Source organism: Cetorhinus maximus, chromosome 21 (genome assembly GCF_964194155.1).
Source record: "Cetorhinus maximus chromosome 21, sCetMax3.hap1.1, whole genome shotgun sequence".
Taxonomy (NCBI): Eukaryota; Metazoa; Chordata; class Chondrichthyes; order Lamniformes; family Cetorhinidae; genus Cetorhinus; species Cetorhinus maximus.
The window spans coordinates 92,693,728-92,712,680 of record NC_135899.1 but is presented as its reverse complement, the minus strand read 5'-3'; the positions used below and the strand labels follow the sequence as shown (position 1 = coordinate 92,712,680).

The following is an 18,953-nucleotide window of genomic DNA, read 5'->3' as shown; positions in this document are numbered from 1 at the left end:
AGAGTGTGAGCAGGACACATGGCACTGAGTGGAATGTTTGTGTGGTCAGCGGAGCCACGGACAGGAATGAGGATGTGAGCTTGAGAGGGGATATGAGCCTGATGGAGATGTGAGGGTGTGTGTGAGAGTTAGTGGTGTTGTCCCTTGAGGTGTGAGGTCCCTGTGGATGTGTGATGGGTTTGTGAGTGTGTGAGCTGAGAGGGATGAGAGGAGTGAGTTACCCTGGCGGAACAGATGAGACCATTATTTCTGTAGCGGCACTGGGCAGCTGACCTCTTTTGCAGGGCGTTGGCGATGACAACTGCCTCCCAAGCCTGGTTGGTAATGCCACTGACCATCCTGTGGCCAGAGTGGGGGTAAAGGACATCGTGGCGGGCCTCCACGGCATCCAAAAGGCGTTCCTGTGATACATCGCTAAACCTAGGGGCTGCATTCTACTTGCCTTTCGTGGACATCTTCCCTGCAGTAGGTGTGGTCTGGAAGCGCTGAGATGTTTGCGCGCAGCTGTACTTTAAATATGGCGTCCGGTGTGATGAAGCAGCGAGGTGATGGTGGGTGGGCGAGTGACAGCCCACCTGCCATGGGAAGGGGTGTGTTTCCCAGGAATACAAAAATAATGTGGCGGGGTTGGGACAACACGGTCTGAAAATCCACCATCACAGCCAGCAGGAAAAATGTGGTTTTACCCGCCCACTAACGCATTTAGTGCAAATCTAGGACGATTCCACCCAATATGCAGGGTTACGGGGAGAAGGCAAGAGAATGGCACTAAGTCAAAATGCTCACTTGGGAGCTGGTGCAAACATGATGGGCAGAATGGCCTCCTTCCGCATTGTAACAATTCTGTGATATTCCCCATTCTACCATTACCATCAAGCCAGGAGATCGACCCTGGTTCAATGAAAAGTGCAGGAAGGCATGACAGGAGCAGCACCACAGTGAAAGAAGCTTGCAATGGACAGGGATAAGCGATCCCACAACCAACAGATCAGGTGTGAGCTCTGTTGTCCTGTCACATCCAGTTGTGAATGGTGTTGAACAATTAAACAACTAACTGGAGGAAGAGGCTCCACAAATATTCCCATCCTCAGTGATATGGGAGCCCAGCACATCAGTGCAAAAGGTAAGGCTGAAGCATTAACAGCAATCTTCAGCCAGAAGTTCTGAGTGGATGATCCATCTCAGTCTCTTCTGGAGGCCCCCAGCATCACAGATGCCAGCCTTCAGCCAATTTGATTCACTCCATGTGATATAAAAAAATGGCTAAAGACACTGGTTACTGCAAAGGCTATGGGCCCTGACAACATTCCAGCAATAGTACTAAAGACTTAGTACTACTCCAGAACTTGCTGCACCCCTAGCCAAGCTGTTCCAGTACAACTACAACACTGGCATCTACCCAGCTATGTGGAAAATTGCCCAGGTATGTCCTGTACACAAAAAGCAGGACAAATCCAATCCGGCCAATTACCGCCCCATCAGTCCACTCTCGATCATCAGTAAAGTGATGGAAGGGGGTCATCAACAGTGCTACCAAGCGGCACTTATTCAATAATAAACTTGCTCACCATCACTCAGTTTGGGTTCCATCTCAGCTTCTGACCTCATTACAGCCTTAGTCCAAACATGGACAAAAGAGCTGAACTCCAGAGGTGAAGAGGGAGTGACTGCCCTTGACATCAAGGCAGCATTTGACTGAGTGTGGCATCAAGGAACCCTTGCAAAACCGAAGTCAAATGGTTGTGGTTGTTGGAGGTCAATCATCTCAGTCCCAGGACATCACTGCAGGAGTTCCTCAGGGTAGTGTCCTAGACCCAACCATCTTCAGCTACTTCATCAATGACCTTCCTTCCATCATAAGGTCTGAAGTGGGGATCTGCGCTGATGATTGCACAATGTTCAGCACCATTCACGACTCCTCAGATACTAAAGCAGTCCATGCCCAATTGCAGCAAGACCTGGACAATACCCAGGCTTGGGCTGATAACTGGCAAGTAACACTCACGCCACACAAGTGCCAGGCAATGACCATCTCCAACAAGACAGAATCTACTACCAAGATCCTGGGGATTACCATTGACCAGAACTGAACTGGAACAGCCATATAAATATTGTGGCTATAAAAGGTCAGGTTCTGTGGAGATAACTCACCTCCTGTCCACCATCTACAAGGTACAAGTCAGGAGTTTGATGGAATACTCTCCACTTGCCTGGATGAGTACAGCTCCCATAACACTTAAGATGCTCCACACCATCCAGGACAAAGAAGCCCGCTTGATTGGCACCACATCCACCACCTCCACCACTGATGCATAAGTGGCAGCAGTGTGTACAATCTACAAGATGCACTGCAGTAATTCACCAAAGCTCCTTAGACAGCACCTTCCAAACCTGTAACCTCTACCATCTAGAAGGACAAGGGCAGCAGACACATGGGAACATCACTACCTGTAAGTTCCCCTCCAAGCCGCTCACCATCCTGACTTGGAAATATATCGCCGTTCCTTCACTGTCACTGGGTCAAAATCCTGGAACTCCCTTCTTAACAGCACTGTGGGTGTACCTATGCCACATGGACTGCAGCGGTTCAAGAGGGCAGCTCATCACCACCTTTTCAAGGGAAATTAGGGATGGGCAATAAATGCTGACCTAATCAGTGACACCCACGTCCCACGAATGAATAAAAAGCAGGTTACTACTGTTTTTTTCATCTGCTTAAAAATTTAGTTGAGACAAACAGTAACGTAACTGAACTCATTATAGTTACCAGCAGAGGAGGGGGTTGTGGCAAATGTGTTTTACTGCTAAAGACAAGACTTTCACACCGCACTTTGATAGGAATCAGTAAACATTTTGTTATTAACATTAAACATATACCGCTTGGAGTTTAGACTTTAGCTCATTCAAAGGTTGCACAATGCCATCCACTTAATCAAATAAACCTTTTATGACTCCAGTTGGTACAGCAATAACGACCCATAAACACCTTATCAGATGAGTGGCTAATCTTTCTGGTTCTTTTTCCATACGTGAAGCATATTTTCTGACAGGAAAAAATGTCTTTGGATCTGATAGGACAGCACAATGGGAAAAGAAACAATTTCGACCACGGAACCCCAGCTTAGAATCAGGCACATTTCTGGGGTCATTCTGACAAAAAGGCATCGAGCTAAAACATTGGGCAGGGTTTTCCATTCCGGGGCCAAGTCGCGTGGCAGGGGTGGGATGGGGTGTGTTTCCCACTGTGAAGACCGGTGGGAATTTTGCGCCGATGGCACGACACCAGCCTCAGTGCTTATGCAGTGGGAGGCTCCCTGACATCTTTCGCGGTGGGGTGGGCTGCATGGCTCACGCCCCCACCATCCAATCCACGCACCATATTTAAAAGGCACCCAGGCATAACTGACCCACTATTGAACATAGAAGATAGGCCTCCCGGAAGACTCTGAAGTTTGAAGATCCACCCGGCAAATGCTCCACCCACCCACTGCCGTGTCCCCATAGGTCCACAGTCTCCATCCTGATCTCCGCTGGCTGCCATCAGCCTTCTTCAGGTTAAGTCCTGACATCTCCAGGCCAAATTGTTCCAGACGTGTTCTGGACCAGCGTGATATCCCACTGGCGGTGCAGACAATCTGACGGGGGTAGGGGGGAAACGATTCCAGTCAGGTCTTCATTTGCATCCCGTTAGTGGAATGCAAATCGGCTTCATGCCAACTTCTGGCAGGAATGGCAACTTGCCATCCCGGGCAGGAGCACAAGATCCCGCCAGCAGAAACCGAATTTTCAGCTCCCAACACATTGTCCCTCCACAACCACCGCCCCCCCGCCCGCCCCCCGTCCTGTGGTTGTGGAGTCGTGGGGGGGAGTGGAAAATTCTGGCCATTAACTCTGTTTCTCTCTCCACAGACGCTACCTGACCTGCTGATTATTTCCAGCATTTTCTGTTTTGATTACATTGACGGTGTCATTGGTTCTGGTTCAAAGGAAGAGACATATTCAGGAGAGTTTCCAGAATAATCATCTTTGATCACTCATTCGATAACTTCTGAAAACCTTCATCATAAAATTACATTTATCTGTTTTAGAGTTTGTTAAATTCAGAGTATGACACGAAAGAAATAAAAGATACAATTTTAAAGTCCAACATTCTGAGAGCCTCACCTAATTTAAAGATAAAATGTTAAACCGAGGATGTTTAAAATAAAAACAGAAAATTATGAAAGGTCATTAAACTGAAACACTCTGTTTCTCTGGCCATAGATGCTGTCTGGCCTGTTGAGAATTTCCAGCATTTTCTGGTTAATTTCAGATTTCCAGCGCCTGCCAATTTCTGCTTTTCTTTTGATTTTTTTATGCCGATGTTAAATTAGGGCAACACAATATTAGAATAGGCATTTTTGTTACACATTTAAAAGTCTGATAGCTTTAAAAGATAAGTGGCAATACCAATTAAGGTTGCCCATGACTTCACAGATTCATACTGTTACATTTATATTATTAATGCTGTAGAACATTTTATTAAATAAAATCTTTGTTGCAAGAGAACAACTTGCATGTTCACATTATCTGAAGCCTCATCAATAAGATAATGGTTAGTATGGCCGTGATGGAACAAATGGCCTCCCCCCTGTGGTGGGGCCTCAACTATTTACATCGATAGAAGGGCTTGGATGAAGGGACCAAATGGATAGTAGCTAACTTTGCTGATGACGCAAAGATAAGTAGGAAAATAAGTTGTCAAGAGGGCTTAAAAGAGTCTACAAAGGGATTTAGTTAGGAACAGGCAACAATTTGGCAGATGGGAGTATAAGTTGGGAAAATGTGAACTTGTCCACTTTGGGAGGAAGAATAGAAAAGCAATATGTTATGTGAATAGACAGAGACTGCAGAGCTCTACAGTACAGAGGGATCTGGATGTCTTGGTACAAGAATCACAAAAATCGGTCTGTAGGTGCAAAAGATGATTAGGAAGGCAAATAGAATGTTGACATTTAGTGCTCAGGGAATCAAATATAAAAATAGGGAAGTGTTGCTGCAGCTGTACAGGGCATTAGTTAGACCACATCTGGAGTACTGGGTATAATTTTGGTCTCTTTCCTTAAGAAAGGAAATAATTGTGTTGGAAGCAGTTCAGAGAAGATTAACACAACTGATCCCTGGTGAAGAGGTTATCTTATGAGATATGAGGAAAGTCTGAGCAGGTTGGGCCTATACCCATTGGAGTTTAGAAGAATGAGAAGTTATCTTATGGAAACAAAAAAGATCCTGAGGGGACTTGACAGGGCAGATTGCTGAGAAGATATTTTCCACTGTGGTGGAGTCTAGAACTAGGGGATACAGTTTAAAAATGATGGGTCTCCTATTTAAGACGTAAACAAAAATATTTTTTTTCTTTCAGAGGGTCATTAGTCTTTGGAATTCTCTCCCCCAGAGAGCTGTGGAGTCTGGTTCATTGACTATGTTCATGGCTGAGTTAGACAAATTTTTCATCAACAAGCAAGTCAAAGCTTACAGGGGGTAGACAGGAAAGTAAAATTGAGGCCACAGTAAGATCAGCCATGGTCTTATCAAATGGCAGAGCAGGCTCGAGGGGCTGAATGGCCTATTCCTGCTCCTGATTCTTGTGTTCTTATGTGGTCATTTCTATTACTTTGTGAGGGTGGACCTGAGTGACAGAGTAAATGAATGGGAGGAAAATTGGCATGTAATCTGCTCCCACATGTTTTTCACTCACAAGCCTTGAACTTTACCCTGCATCATTTTGGTACATGCGATTTTAAAACATGAAAAATGACAAGAATCATCATTATATTAATCACATGTTTCTACCTAGCCTTTATGGTTCATGCTATGCAGAATGGGACATTTACCTAATGAACCATTAAAGGTGCTCATGGCTCCCTGTATTTAGCTGCTACACTCATAACGCCCTTAACTTAAATGGTGGGGGGAGGGCGGTGTGGAGGTGGGCGGCAATTATACCTTGGATCATGGGTGACACGCTCTAACAATTTGGCTCCCACAACCCAGATAATTCAGTTCCATTTATGTCCATATATTTCTTATTGTCCGGTTTATTGTGTTTGGATTTTGTTTTGGTCTGGAGTTTTGGAAAGGGCTATCATTAGCAATTGCCCCAGTGAATAAATCATAAAATCAGAACATTAACATCTGCTAACATTAACAACTTGGGATAGCTGAACATGGATTTAAAATTTACTTGTTACCCACAAAGCTGCATGATACAGATCATTTTGGTCTCCAAGGAGAAAAATCTTGGGGCATCCCTGCCATAAGTTATTAAATGGCTTCTGGTAAGTTTTGTTTTGATCATTGTACACCATCCTTCTCTAAAATGGAAATTACCCAGTCTCATTTGTTATATCCATTGATTAAGGGAAGATGTTTGTGTTCAAAGAATTAAGCATGGCTGAATATAAAACCAAATGGGTATGCAGCTACAGTACAACAGCAAGTCTTTACAGGCCTCAAAAAAACATCAATTTAACAGGCATGATTCCAGGAATGATACCAAAAGTGTCCATAAAACACCATCAAAAAATGAAACCTCAAACACTCTAGACAGAGGTTTTATAAATGAATTAAATATACATTAGACGACATCTTCAACAAATTCAATAACTGAGGTAGAAATTAATTATGAAAGTATTTCTAAAAGCAACTCAGAAATTTTGCCACTAACTTCACATAATCACAAAGGTCATAGTAAAGGAGAAAAATAAGTTTTACTTTGAATTATTAATAAAACTCAGGCCTCAATACTAACTCACTGTGAGATGGATGCATGGGGCTGTGATAGGATTGCATACGGAGGCCTAGTTTAGCTCCTGCATCTCATGGACAGACACAGGCTCTGGGTCGACCCTGGAAGAAACCACTCCCTGGACAGCGGGAATTGGCTGGTGGGCACAAAGGGGAAATGGTCTCTAGCAGAATGTAATTTGTTCAGGGTGCTCCAAGAGAGGAATCTGTATCAGGGATGATGGGGGAGGAGGTAAAGAGGGACCCATTGGCAGAGGGCATATTTCTTTGCTGCCAGCAATTTAAATTTGGAGTTGGCTAAATTGGGGCAGGAAATGAGGTTAAGTTCCTTCTCAGTTTCCTTTCTCCAAACATCCTTAGCAGTGGAAATCTTATTGTTCCAAATATATTTCACACATGATTGAAGAATGACTTATCTCTGGACAAAACTTGCAATGGAATCTTATGCAACCGAAATAAGTTTTGATGGAAGGTCATGGTCCTGAAATGTTAACTCTCTTTCTCTCTCCCTAGATGCTGCTAGATCAGCATTTCCAGCATCTTCTGTATTTATTCAAGATGAGAAATGCCCTGTTTGGGTGCTATTCGTCCATGTGAACTTGTATTTCCCAGTCTTCAAGAAATTTGCAACCTTCCAATGTAGCATTCGTTTGTGAAGTTTGTAAAAATGATGCATTTGTTTGTTGTCCTTGCCTTGTTGATGAATGGGAAGTTAACAGCTGCCCCTTATATCCATCTTCCCATTCAGGAGTCACATGTAGCAGTCTAGTGAATGTGTCATCCTCCAACAATGCCTTTGCCAGTTGTCCATCTTTGAGCTCAGTTTGTAAAACTCCTGTTGGGGATACTTTTATTGGCTGATTATCTGTCCTGTCAGATTGCAAATATGAAACATCTACTTCGTCCTTTAACAATGATAAAAGTGATTGGCTATCAATTTGTTGTCCATGTTGGAACAATGGCAGGTTGATTTCTTTCTGGTCTTTCAATGAAACCAACAATGGCGTTTCTATCGGCTGGTTCTCCTTCCATTGACTTTGATATGTTTGTTGTTTGTCATCAAGCAGTGACAGAAAAGGTGACAAAAGCATTGGTTTTTCCTCCTTCAATTTTAATGCCTGTATCTCCAATTCTAGACCATTTTGGAATATTAAGTCCTCAATGTTATAAAGGAGGTCTTCACTCATTGTCTGTAATGAATTTAAAGGCACTTTCTGTGCACTGGATAATCTTGGATCTGTGTTTAACTTGGTTGAATTCTGAGATGTCGTATGTACAATTGTAGCATAATTTTGAGTCAGAGCCCGTGAATTATTTTTATTTGAATATGTGTTGTTTGACAGACTACTGGTGGCTTGGGGACAATATGATGAAGAACGTCCACTATGAGTTGGCTTGGAGGAAGAATTACTTCGAATTTCACAATCAGTGGCACCTGGGAGCTGTGCCTGTCGTGTTCTGGTGTGGCTTTGCGGTGCGTAGGAATTTAGCTGTGCTGTCAAAGTGAGCTCCTTTGTTTTCATAATTTCTTCCATTTCAATGGAATCATACTTTAAAAGATCTATATTGTCCATACGAATAACTTGCACAAATTGAAAAGTATCCTTCTTACAGCTGGTGACCAGCTGCAGTGTTGGTGAAGGTTCCTTCAATAAGACTCTTTCATGCGAAAGGATCTGGTCCAAATTCTGTAATTAAGACACGAGTACAAATTAACTAAGTGTTCATTTTGTGAATTGGTATCTGTTGACAGTTTAGAAAAAAATCAGTTCAGTTAGCAAATATTTTTAATAATCATTATGCTGAAAATGTTCCCAGAAAACGTTAGAGTTCTCTTGTAGAGGACACCATTTTCTCCGAGTTCAGTATTTTCTGCTAGAAGTCTGCCAAACCAATTGCTGGAGTTTGTAAGGAGCTGCTCAGCTGTTACATAAAGTAACTCTCAGCTCAGTAGCGTGGATTAGCTTCATCCATTGTCTAAATACTGACCTTGGAGTAATAATAAAATCAATACCAGGCAAGGAATTCTGCAAAACACAGCTTGCTAATGGGGGGCGGGGAGGGGAATATTTTGTGATTTTATTCTTCAAAACTTTATGAACAGTTTATACGAAAAACATAACCCTTTAAGATCACCAAAACACGAATAATTAGTTGTTCAGATATTCAACAGTTGCTGGGTTGTAAAGAAGAAAATGCTGGTGAATGTTTTTGTGTAGCTGCCAGAATTCAGCCATCTATTGCCCAGAGAATGGAATTAAATCAAACCATGAATCATAGCTAGTGTGCACATCCCTGTATCGAATACATTTATTCATTACACCCCTTTCAGCTTGCATTAGGAGGGGAAAAATATTGTGAGAAAGAAAGCCTATCCTCTCTGGAGTGACATAATCATCGGTTTTGAGCCAGATCATTCAGGAGTGAAATCAGGAAGCAGTTTTCATACAAAGGGTGGCTGAAATTTAGAACTTGCTGCCCAAAAGGCTGTGATTATGAAGACAACTGTAGTTTTCAAGACTGAGATAGATAGGTATTAGTAATGAAGAGTGTGGAACAAAGTTGGTTAAATGATGTTTAGATGCTGATCAGCCATGATCTAATTGAATGACAAAGGTGCTCAAGCTGCTGAATGGCCTCCTCCTGTTAATATGCAACCTATTTTAGGAGTGCAAAAGCACTGTTCAGTTCTGGATAAATATAAACTGAACATACCAAAGATTGCGGTAGTGTCCTGTGGTGTTTTATGTAACCATATGCCCGACAGCAAAATATTCCAGTGGTTATTGTTCCAAAGAATGCAAACGCCATTAATAGAATGATGATCAGTGTTTTCTCTACAAAATTAAAACAAAATAAATTAATTACGGTAACACAATAAACTATTTTTGGATTTCAATATGTACACTCATGCAGTCACAACTCCTTGTTCCTTCAGTGAAAGATTAATAATTGACACAGCTCTGGGAAGGGAATTATGATTGAACTGTAAGATACAGTTCATCATTTTACATGGCATGGCTCTGGAGTTGCTGCATTTTTATTAATTTAGTACAATCAGCTTCCCTCTCATGCCTTTTAAATCAGTTTTAATTTTTGCCGCCTTATTAGGTTTTCAAGACTGAGGACCATTCCTTAGTGAAACTGGTTGACAGGCAAATGGACAGACCTCTGCTCAACCTGCCCTCACTCCAGTAATAGGCAGGGTTACAGAGAGGCCCACAATCACTTCGACCACCCCCACCTCCACTCTATTTCTTTGGAGAGTTTAACAACCCCCCTAATGATACTGCAGAATTCAAAAATATGGGGAAATTGTAGCTATACCTATATCCTGCCACATTCATTCACTGTATCAGCTCAATGTGGGAAATAAGCAGGTAGGCAATGAAAATGAGGAACCTATCGGCTCACTAAACCCCCTTCCTGCAATTTCCAATTTTAACTGCAGCCAACTGAGGTGCCCTTTCTAAAGCAGGTGGGGATTTCATGAATTTATGCAAATTGAGATCTTATTCTGGACTCCAACAAGACCCTGATTGTAATTCATTCAGAATCTTAGCAAAGAGGTTACTGCCACTTGCTTCTCGGGCTGACAGTGGTTTGCAGCTGGGTCTGGGGACAGAAGCGCTCCAAGATAAGTTTAAAACGTCCAATTGTGAGGTCAGGAGGAGTTGGAGTGCATCTCAAACACAATCCTAGTTACAAACCTTCTCACCTTGCAAAGTTTGGATGCAAAAATGGGCTGGTTGACTCTTTTTCGAGAAGATTCCCTTTCTTAAGTGAAGTTGCACTTTTGCACAGTAGTTAGTGTTGGGCTCCAAGGATTCAATTTTCAAATAAGCGCTTTCATTTAATGAATTAAATACCTGAAAATTTAGGAAATTCAAACACACAGATTATCAACATGAGCTCTCTTGTCATTGCTCTTTAAATTTAACTCAAATGACACCATACTTTACCATTTTATTTGTTAGTGGTTGGTTAAGCTGCACTTCATATTCAATAGCATCAAAAATGTCTTTGATAGAACGTCGCCCTCCCTTTCTGGGTGCTACTTGTGGTAGATGCACCAAAATAGTAATGGATCTGTCACCTGCTGTGTAATCCACTGCCGGGGCTCCAATTATAGCTGAGAAAGACAGATAACCTTATATCAGAACAGAAAATATTTAATATGCACAGAGCATATGGCACCAAGAGTGGAAAGATCAAATATGTGCATGTCAGTGATAATCATTCACTGATAGTTTCCAGTTAATGTGAAACTCTTACCCATAAATTAATCAAATGATGGGATTGAATCCTTGCTTATAGATCATTACAAGGGCACATTTGGAAACTGCAGATTTGGCCACTTATTTCCAAAAGGGCATTATTGTTTGGTTCCAAAGATGTACAGCAAACATCATACCCGGACTTTAGGTTTTATTTTATGGGAAAAAAACTTACTACATTGGAATGTTACAACCAGGATGGGAGAAGTGCGCAGTTGATCCAGCTCTACTGCTCCACAGGTCACAATATTAGTTTAAAGGTCTGATTCACTCACCAAAATGGCCAATCATTTACCTTTGCTACTGTTACTCAGAATAAAAGAGACTTTAACCAGGCTTCTTTCAATAAACTACAAACTTATTAGTTTATTACACACACACACACACACCAATGGCTCAAGAGAAAAGGAAAGATGATGGAGCCCTTGAAATGATGTCTGGATTATACAGTTGGTCTCTCAGCGCTGATCTGCAAATGATGACTCTTGCACTGCTTTTCAAGTGGACTCAAAGAACACTTGCAGGTAATCTATTCCAACACGTAGCAATTTAGGAGCAGCTTATATTCACTTCCGGCTGTGGACTGGCTCTAGACTGCAAAAAGGCTGCTGTCTTTCACAAGCAGTTGGTACTTTCTCTTCTCAAGGCAAAATCAAAACCAACTTTTAAAAACAGTTTTTCCAGGCATGGTTTTTTCAGAGCCATAAACTACAATGTCACCCCTTTTGCAAACAGTCCACTAGGGTCAAGAGGTTTCCAGCTTCTTTAAACTGCTTAATTACCTTTTCATGTAAAAGGATTGTTTTTTTTCAAGAATAGCAATCAGAGTCTTGCATTAACCCTTTAAAGGTCAATGTCTTATAAAACACAAAATCTTCCAGAATGTCCTTGAAGATGAACCATTTTCTGTGATTAAAGTGTTCATGTCAGGAAGAAAAATGATCCAAGTATTTAAAATGAGAGATGTAAACTGCTTAGTGGGCTATTTAACTTCAACTGTGATTGCTGGAGGATATAGCTCCAACATTAGCAAGCGAAAACAAGATATGAGAAGAAGCTCTTTCAAGAAAAAGAATTGGATAAAAACTTGATTAGGAAAAGACTGACTCAGTTAGTATTTTACGTGTTCTTGGGGCTAAGGAATACATTACAATTTAAGAAGCAAATTGCCAGATTCAGTAATGAGGACATGGGTGGATGGCTAGTCTAGAACTTTGGTTAAATGTCTTTGGGGCTCAAGGTGTACACAGAAGTACCCTAAAGGGCCTTAAAGAGGGTGGAGCAGATTCCACACTGAAGGTAATTGTTAATTGCGGGAGAAACAGGTTGATGGCTGAACATCATGTTCTTACTTTTGTGTATTTCTTCTTTTCTCATCCCAATTATTACTTCAGTGCAGATTAAAGAAATTCTGTTGAAGATTATTCAAGCTTCTAATATCTACATGAGGAATGTATACTCACTTTCATCTAATGGACAGAATCGTTCAGATAAGGACCATGTTGAATTGGCATTTTTCAATATTGCCATCACTCTTGCATAGTACCAGTTATTCTCCTGCACAATCTCATTTGTTAAGTCACAATAATGTGCAGCGATGTGATGACATTCAGGCTTATTTTCCCATATTGTTTCTCCATAGCTGCAAAAGGAATGGCGTATGTTAAGAAGCAAATTCCAAATTGCTCAATCCTATAAAGGTTATCATTCGGCATGACTTCTGTGACAGTGAGGACGTTTACTTAACAAATCTGATTTTTAAAAATTCTTTCATTGGATGTGGGACTTGCTAGCAAGGCCAGCATTTGTTGCCCATCCCTAATTGCCCTTGAACTGAGCTAGGTCATTTCAGAGGACAGTTTAGAGTCAATCACATTGCCGTGGGTCTGGAGTCACATGTAGGCCAGGCCAGGTAAAGACAGCAGATTTCCTTCCCGAAAGGGCATTAGTGAACCAGATGGGTTTTTACAACAATGGTTTCATGGTCATCGATACTGGAACTAGTTTTTAATCCCAGGTTTAATAATTGAGTTTAAATTCCACCAGCTGCCGTGGGATTTAAACCAATGTCCCCAGAGCATTAGCCTCTGGATTAATAGTCTACTGACATTACCACTACACACTGTCCCCCATCCCCCCAACCATATATGCCAAATTCTTAAAAACCCAAATCAGCTCTAAATATCCTAGCGAGGATAGTGAATCCTTTTACATTTTTCTATTCAAAATAACCTAAGGTATAATTTGTTGTTAGCCCTTATATTTTTCATCACTAACCCAGGACATCAAGGAAGGTAACAGAATTTTTATTTATTTTGTCTTTAGTCCTGCTGAGATTTCTATCTTTACCTTCTCTCTTGAGGGTGCTTCCACTGTCACACTCTCACAGTGATGTTAATTTTTCTGGACATTGCTGAATTGGCCATTATTCATTTGTGTGAGCCTAGAAGAACACTGGCTGATCCCAAGACAATGCGGAGCACCACAAATAAACAAATCCAATCATCAGCCAGCAATTGTACAAGATTCAGGGGTCACAGGATAGCAATCAGGAGCAGGAATGCTGGCCGATTTCCCCCATCTTCGACCAGATAGTCCGACAATTGCCTCTGTTAATTCAACAATGAGCAGGGATTAAATCTGGGTTTGTCCCAGTTTGTATGAGTCAGAAGTGTTATCCCTGAATTTAACCAAACCTGTTCAGCATGAACTTGGTGGCTTCAAGTCAGGCTCTCATTTCACAACCACTCAAGTTTGCCTTTCACTGAAGTCAATGTAGGATAAAATCATGTAATTGATTCCCTTGATTCCAATTGGTTAACCATTTCTCAGGAAAACACTTTGCCTCTCCGCCAGAGACCAAGTTCAATTGGTTAACCATTTCTCAGGGGCCCTTGGCCCAAAAAAACACCCCATTCCTGATGGGTCAGTTAGGTTCAAGTCAGGGTTTTTATTTCTGAGCCAACCGAGGAGATAGTTTGAAACAAAAACAAAAATACCTGGAAAAACTCAGCAGGTCTGACAGCATCTGCGGAGAGGGATACAGTTGACGTTTCGAGTCTGTATGACTCTTCATCAGAACTAAGACATAGAAATGAGATGAAATACAAGCTGATAGGAAGGGACAGGAGAGCTCGATAGGGGGCCAGTGATAGGTGGAGGCCAAGAAGAGACTGCCAAAGATGTCATAGACAAAAGGACTAAGGGGTGTTGACGGTGGTGATATTATCTAAAGGATGTGCTAATGGGGACATTAAGGGAAGCAAGCAGGACAAGCTAGTGGCAGATGGCCCTAGTGGGGGAAGGGATGGAAATGGGCTAAAAGGTGAAGATGAAACAACAGATCAAAATAAATTTAAAAATAGGAGGGAAAGGAAAAAAATATAGTTGTAAAAAAATTATTAATTATTGGAAAAAAGGGGGATCGGAAAGGGGGTGGGGATGGAGGAGAGAGTTCATGATCTGAAATTGTTGAACTCAATATTAAGTCCGGAAGGCTGTAAAGTGCCTAATTGGAAGATGAGGTGCTGTTCCTCCAGTTTGCGTTGAGCTTCACTGGAACATTGCAGCAGGCCAAGGACGGACATGTGGGCATGAGAGCAGGGTATCTTTTTACAATGTATGTAAAATGGAGAAAACCAGTCATTTTCTATTGGGTTTTTATGAACTGGGTTAAACAAGGAATTTACAGCTAATTGGCAATCTAGAGATAGAACAACCACCCTCTAATTAAGCATGAGATGCACCTAAGAGGGATTACCTATTCATTAACTGATCCAAAAATACTAATTGAATTCAGATCTTGCAGTCTTAAAGGAATAAAACTGCATCTTAGCATCAGGATGCATTATAACATAACATCACAGTGCTGTGCTTAAACAATGCAGCCTCCTATTGAGTAGCTAGAACACCAGGGTCATCGGGCTGGACTTTACTCTCCCCTGCAGTGGGTTTGAAGGGGGACCATGTAAAATCCAGCAGATTGTCTTCCTGCTGCCTGCACTTGGCCTGTCTGACATTTTACAAGTGGGCAGGGGAGGCGTCAGGCAGCCCACCATTGGACCTACTAGCCATGTAAGGGCCACATCCCATCCCCGCTGGCATTTTGCTTGCTGTGGGGAGAGGCCTAATCTATGTAAAGCCCAGCAGTTTTAGGTGCGCAGCTGATGTCAGGCAAGGGGGAAGACTTCATTTGCGGGTTCCCTGGGGCTATTGGAGGAAACAACCCCCACGCCCAAAGATCATTCCCCACGCCCCCAAAGGTCCCTTGAACCCAACCTTCCAATCCCCTCAACCCCCTCACTGAGACCCCCAGACTCTGGACTTGCTTGGGCACCTCAGCGTGATGGCACTCAGCAGCCAGCAGCTCTCTAAGAGATGAAAATCTCATCTTAAAGCAATAATGCTGGTCCCAGGGTTAAATTGTTGCAGGGAAGTCATTGGGATCATAGACAGGCTGCCTACCAACATTATACCCGGGGCTGAACGAAGACAACAAGTGCCCCCTAAAGTCCAGCCCATAGTTTCAGTAAAGGAGGTTGGCCATTTAGAACTGAGATGAGAAGAAATTTCTTCACTCAGAAGGTTGTGAATCTTTGGAATTTTCTACCCAGAGAGCTGTAGATGCTCAGTCATTGAGCATATTCAAGACAGAGGTTGATGGATTTTAGGTACTCTGGGAATCAAGGGATATGGATCTATTATGGGAAGCTGGTGTTGAAGTAGATTAGGAGTGATCTTGTTGAGTAGCCGAGTAGACTCAAAGGGTCAAATGGCTGACACCAGCAGATATTTCTTCTGAGCAGAGTACCATGGGGAGTATGCTAAAGTGAAATAAATCAAGTCAGCTGTCTTTTGCCAGTGGCCCAACCTAAGGGATCAGATAGTGAGCCACAATCTCAAGTTTAATTTCTGTGGTTTATGATGTAAGAAAATTCCAAATGATTTCTCACAGGTCGCCAGCTAATCATTAACCTCGGTGCTATTCACAGGTGAACAAATGTGCTGGTCTTTCACAATGTATACTTAACATTTTCCTGTAATTACTTTTTCTATTTAGAAAACCACCCAGTAAATATGTAGTTATACAAATAGTCGTTTGGTAGTACAGAACTTAAATATTGCTGAAAAAAGACATTCTATTGAAGCTTTTCGTCTTGTACTATGATAGCTATTCGCTGGTTCATTCCTCAGGGCAATGCCTTGACCAGAGTCAATTTGCCTGGTTTAAATGTTCAAACAATGCTTGGCAGTTAATTGTCATTCACCATTAACTGGTGCATTCCTCATGGCAACACCTCTACCAATCAGAGTCCACTTGCCAACCAATCAGCACTCTCTTCTCATTCAGTATAAAGTTGTTGTTTACCCTCACATTGGTATTCTTGCCATTGTCATGATGAGTGCAAGATGAAAAGCTTCAACAAAATGTCTTCTTTCAGCAATACTCAAAAAATGTAGTTTGTAAAAAGGCTATTTAATATTTCAGTTAAATAATTAAATGGTAATAGTGGGATATTTTATACATTTATAAACGGGCAAGTTCCCCTCCAAGTCACACACCATCCTGACTTGGAACTCTGCTGCCATTCCTTCACTGTTGCTGGATCAAAATGCTGACTCTCGCTTCCTAACACCAGTCTGGATGTGCCTACACCACATGGGCTGCAGCAATTCAAGAAGGCGGCTCACCACCTCCTTCTCGAGGGCAATTAGGGATGGGCAACAAATGCTGGTCTAACCAGTGATGCCCACATCCTGTGAAAGAACGAAGAAAAAAGCAACCCAAAGGATAAGTTCCTTTTAAGCAGATACAGGAGTTCCTTTCTGACCCACAGCATCAAGGTTACCCTGGAGTTAGTTCTCTAAGCTCCCAATTAGGTGGCAGCACACAGACAAACAGCACAGGAGGGTACAGTAGGGTCATGGTACTGCCCCCTACCCTGATGTCTAAACAGGACATTGAAATACAGTAGTGTAGTGATAACTGAGAGGAATACAATTAACAATGATCATCTGTAACTCGCACCAGGAGATACCAATCTAATACAATATCTGACATTTTCAATTACATTTTGATAGAATGGAAAAGATGGCAAGTTTGTTACAATAACTCTGTGCCCCATCCAAATTCGCCATCTGCTTTTTTCCCTTTTCCTTGTTCATACTGTTAAATGAACTTACACGCGGTACTCAACATCATAGACGGTCTGTTGAGATCCTTTCTGAGTCCAGCGAAGAGTGTTATTAAAGTTCACAGAATCGAACTGCACCCCAGTTGGTTCAGACAACTCAATCGACGCAAGGGGCCCTACAGAGGCAAAAACAGTTTACAGTCCGTGAACTTTTTTAACAATTCGGATCACTAAATGTTCCAGAGTTTCAGTTTCATCTCTTTACCAATATGAAGTCCAAGCGCCACCCGCAGACTTTCGAAGTCGAGACGATCCCAGTTATCCAGCACTGAAACTCGTCCAGATTGGAGCTGATGTAATTTACCCTTTTGGGAAGTGTTTCTAGCGACCCTAAAGAGGAAGCTATTGGAGGATTTGCAGCAGAGGGTAGCTTCGGTTCCACACGGGAAGGAGACTGTGTGATCTCAGTCTCCAGGGGGGATTCCGAGAAAGAGCCATGTCACCTTCTCCGAGGGAGCAAGATTGAACATTGAGGAGAAATACTGTAGAGGGATTGATGTGCTTTCTCACACACAAAAAAAATAAAGGGGCTGATTTTGACACAGACAATGGAAATGGCGAATGAAGTGTTAATGATGTACTGCGTCCATAAATAAGCAATACATGCCTCTCATATTCACAAACCATTAAATTACTCCCCTTGTAGATTTCCCTTTACTTCATCCGCAGGTTTGGCTACATATCCCACAGGGCACGAACCTCACAAACTGGGGATTATTTTTGCTACTCTGGTCACATGCATTCACATTGATAAACTTGCAAAGTACATCCATCAAAATAAATGCACATTAAAACAAGCAAAGAGTTCAAAGAACAAACGAGTTAAATAAATTGTCTGATAAAGTGACCAATTAAAAAAAAACACGCGCCAAATTGCGCCTGAAAAACTTAAATACTTACCAACAAAAGAAAGAATTAATATTGGGATCTGCCATAGCCACATTTTGCACTCAGCCGCTCTGTCTAAAGCAAACCAGAAGCTTAATTTATTTTAAAATTGCTGTTCATCAAGTCGAAGATCATTTCCATAGAGCAGAAAGCTCCTGTCTGTAACTAATCGGAGATCAAAGTGTGTTCTCAGTATTTGCAAAGACCCTCCCATTTAATGAGAGTCCGCATTTTTTTTTGCTCTTGAAGCAGTTGGAATGTGTTCTCCTTGCAGCTCTCAAACCACCGATGGACGTCCAGGTAATGTGCACTCTCCTGGTTTCTGAAGAGGACGTTGTTGGTGGGACTCGGCGTTCTCTCACCTGGGTTGAATGCCAGTCACGCACTCACCTAATCCCAAATATGACTGCCAAAGGGAAGGACGGTGCAGAGAGGCGGGACCATGATTAGAATTAAAGTGAATTACTTCCTTGGCTGTAACACGCCCTTAACAAGAAACATGCAGCAGTTTCTAAATTCTTTCCTCCCAAATAGTAAAGCTACTTGGGGAGTTTCAGCACAGAAGCAGGCCATGCCAGGCACTTAGCCTCCACTCAAGCCTCCTCTCATCTTTCCTCATCTAAATCTTATCAACTTAACCATTTATCCCCTTCTTCCTCAGATACTTATCTAGCCTCCCCTTAAATACAGCTAAACTATACTCCTCAACCACTATCTGTGGTAGCGAGTTCCATATTCTCACCAAACTCTGGGTAAAGAGGTTTCTACTGAATTCCCTATTGAATTTCTTAGAGGAGAATTTTCTCCC

At 42.1% G+C, this 18,953-nt stretch overlaps 1 protein-coding gene across 2 annotated transcripts; it reads right to left on the bottom strand.

Annotated features, from left to right (window-relative positions):
• Positions 1-6,565: 6,565 nt before the first annotated feature.
• On the bottom strand, positions 6,566-18,669 carry LOC144696135 (uncharacterized). Of its 2 annotated transcripts, XM_078567477.1 has the most exons (7): positions 18,158-18,669; positions 17,247-17,373; positions 12,527-12,705; positions 10,749-10,918; positions 10,505-10,655; positions 9,502-9,623; positions 6,566-8,474 (listed from the first exon to the last, which is right to left on the bottom strand). In XM_078567477.1, the coding sequence occupies exons 1-7, from the start codon at positions 18,198-18,200 to the stop codon at positions 7,368-7,370; spliced, it is 1,899 nt and encodes a 632-aa protein (XP_078423603.1). In that variant the 5' UTR covers positions 18,201-18,669; the 3' UTR covers positions 6,566-7,367. The 2 variants fall into 2 exon arrangements, with proteins under 2 accessions (XP_078423603.1, XP_078423604.1); XM_078567478.1 differs by lacking the exons at positions 9,502-9,623; positions 10,505-10,655.
• Positions 18,670-18,953: the final 284 nt, after the last annotated feature.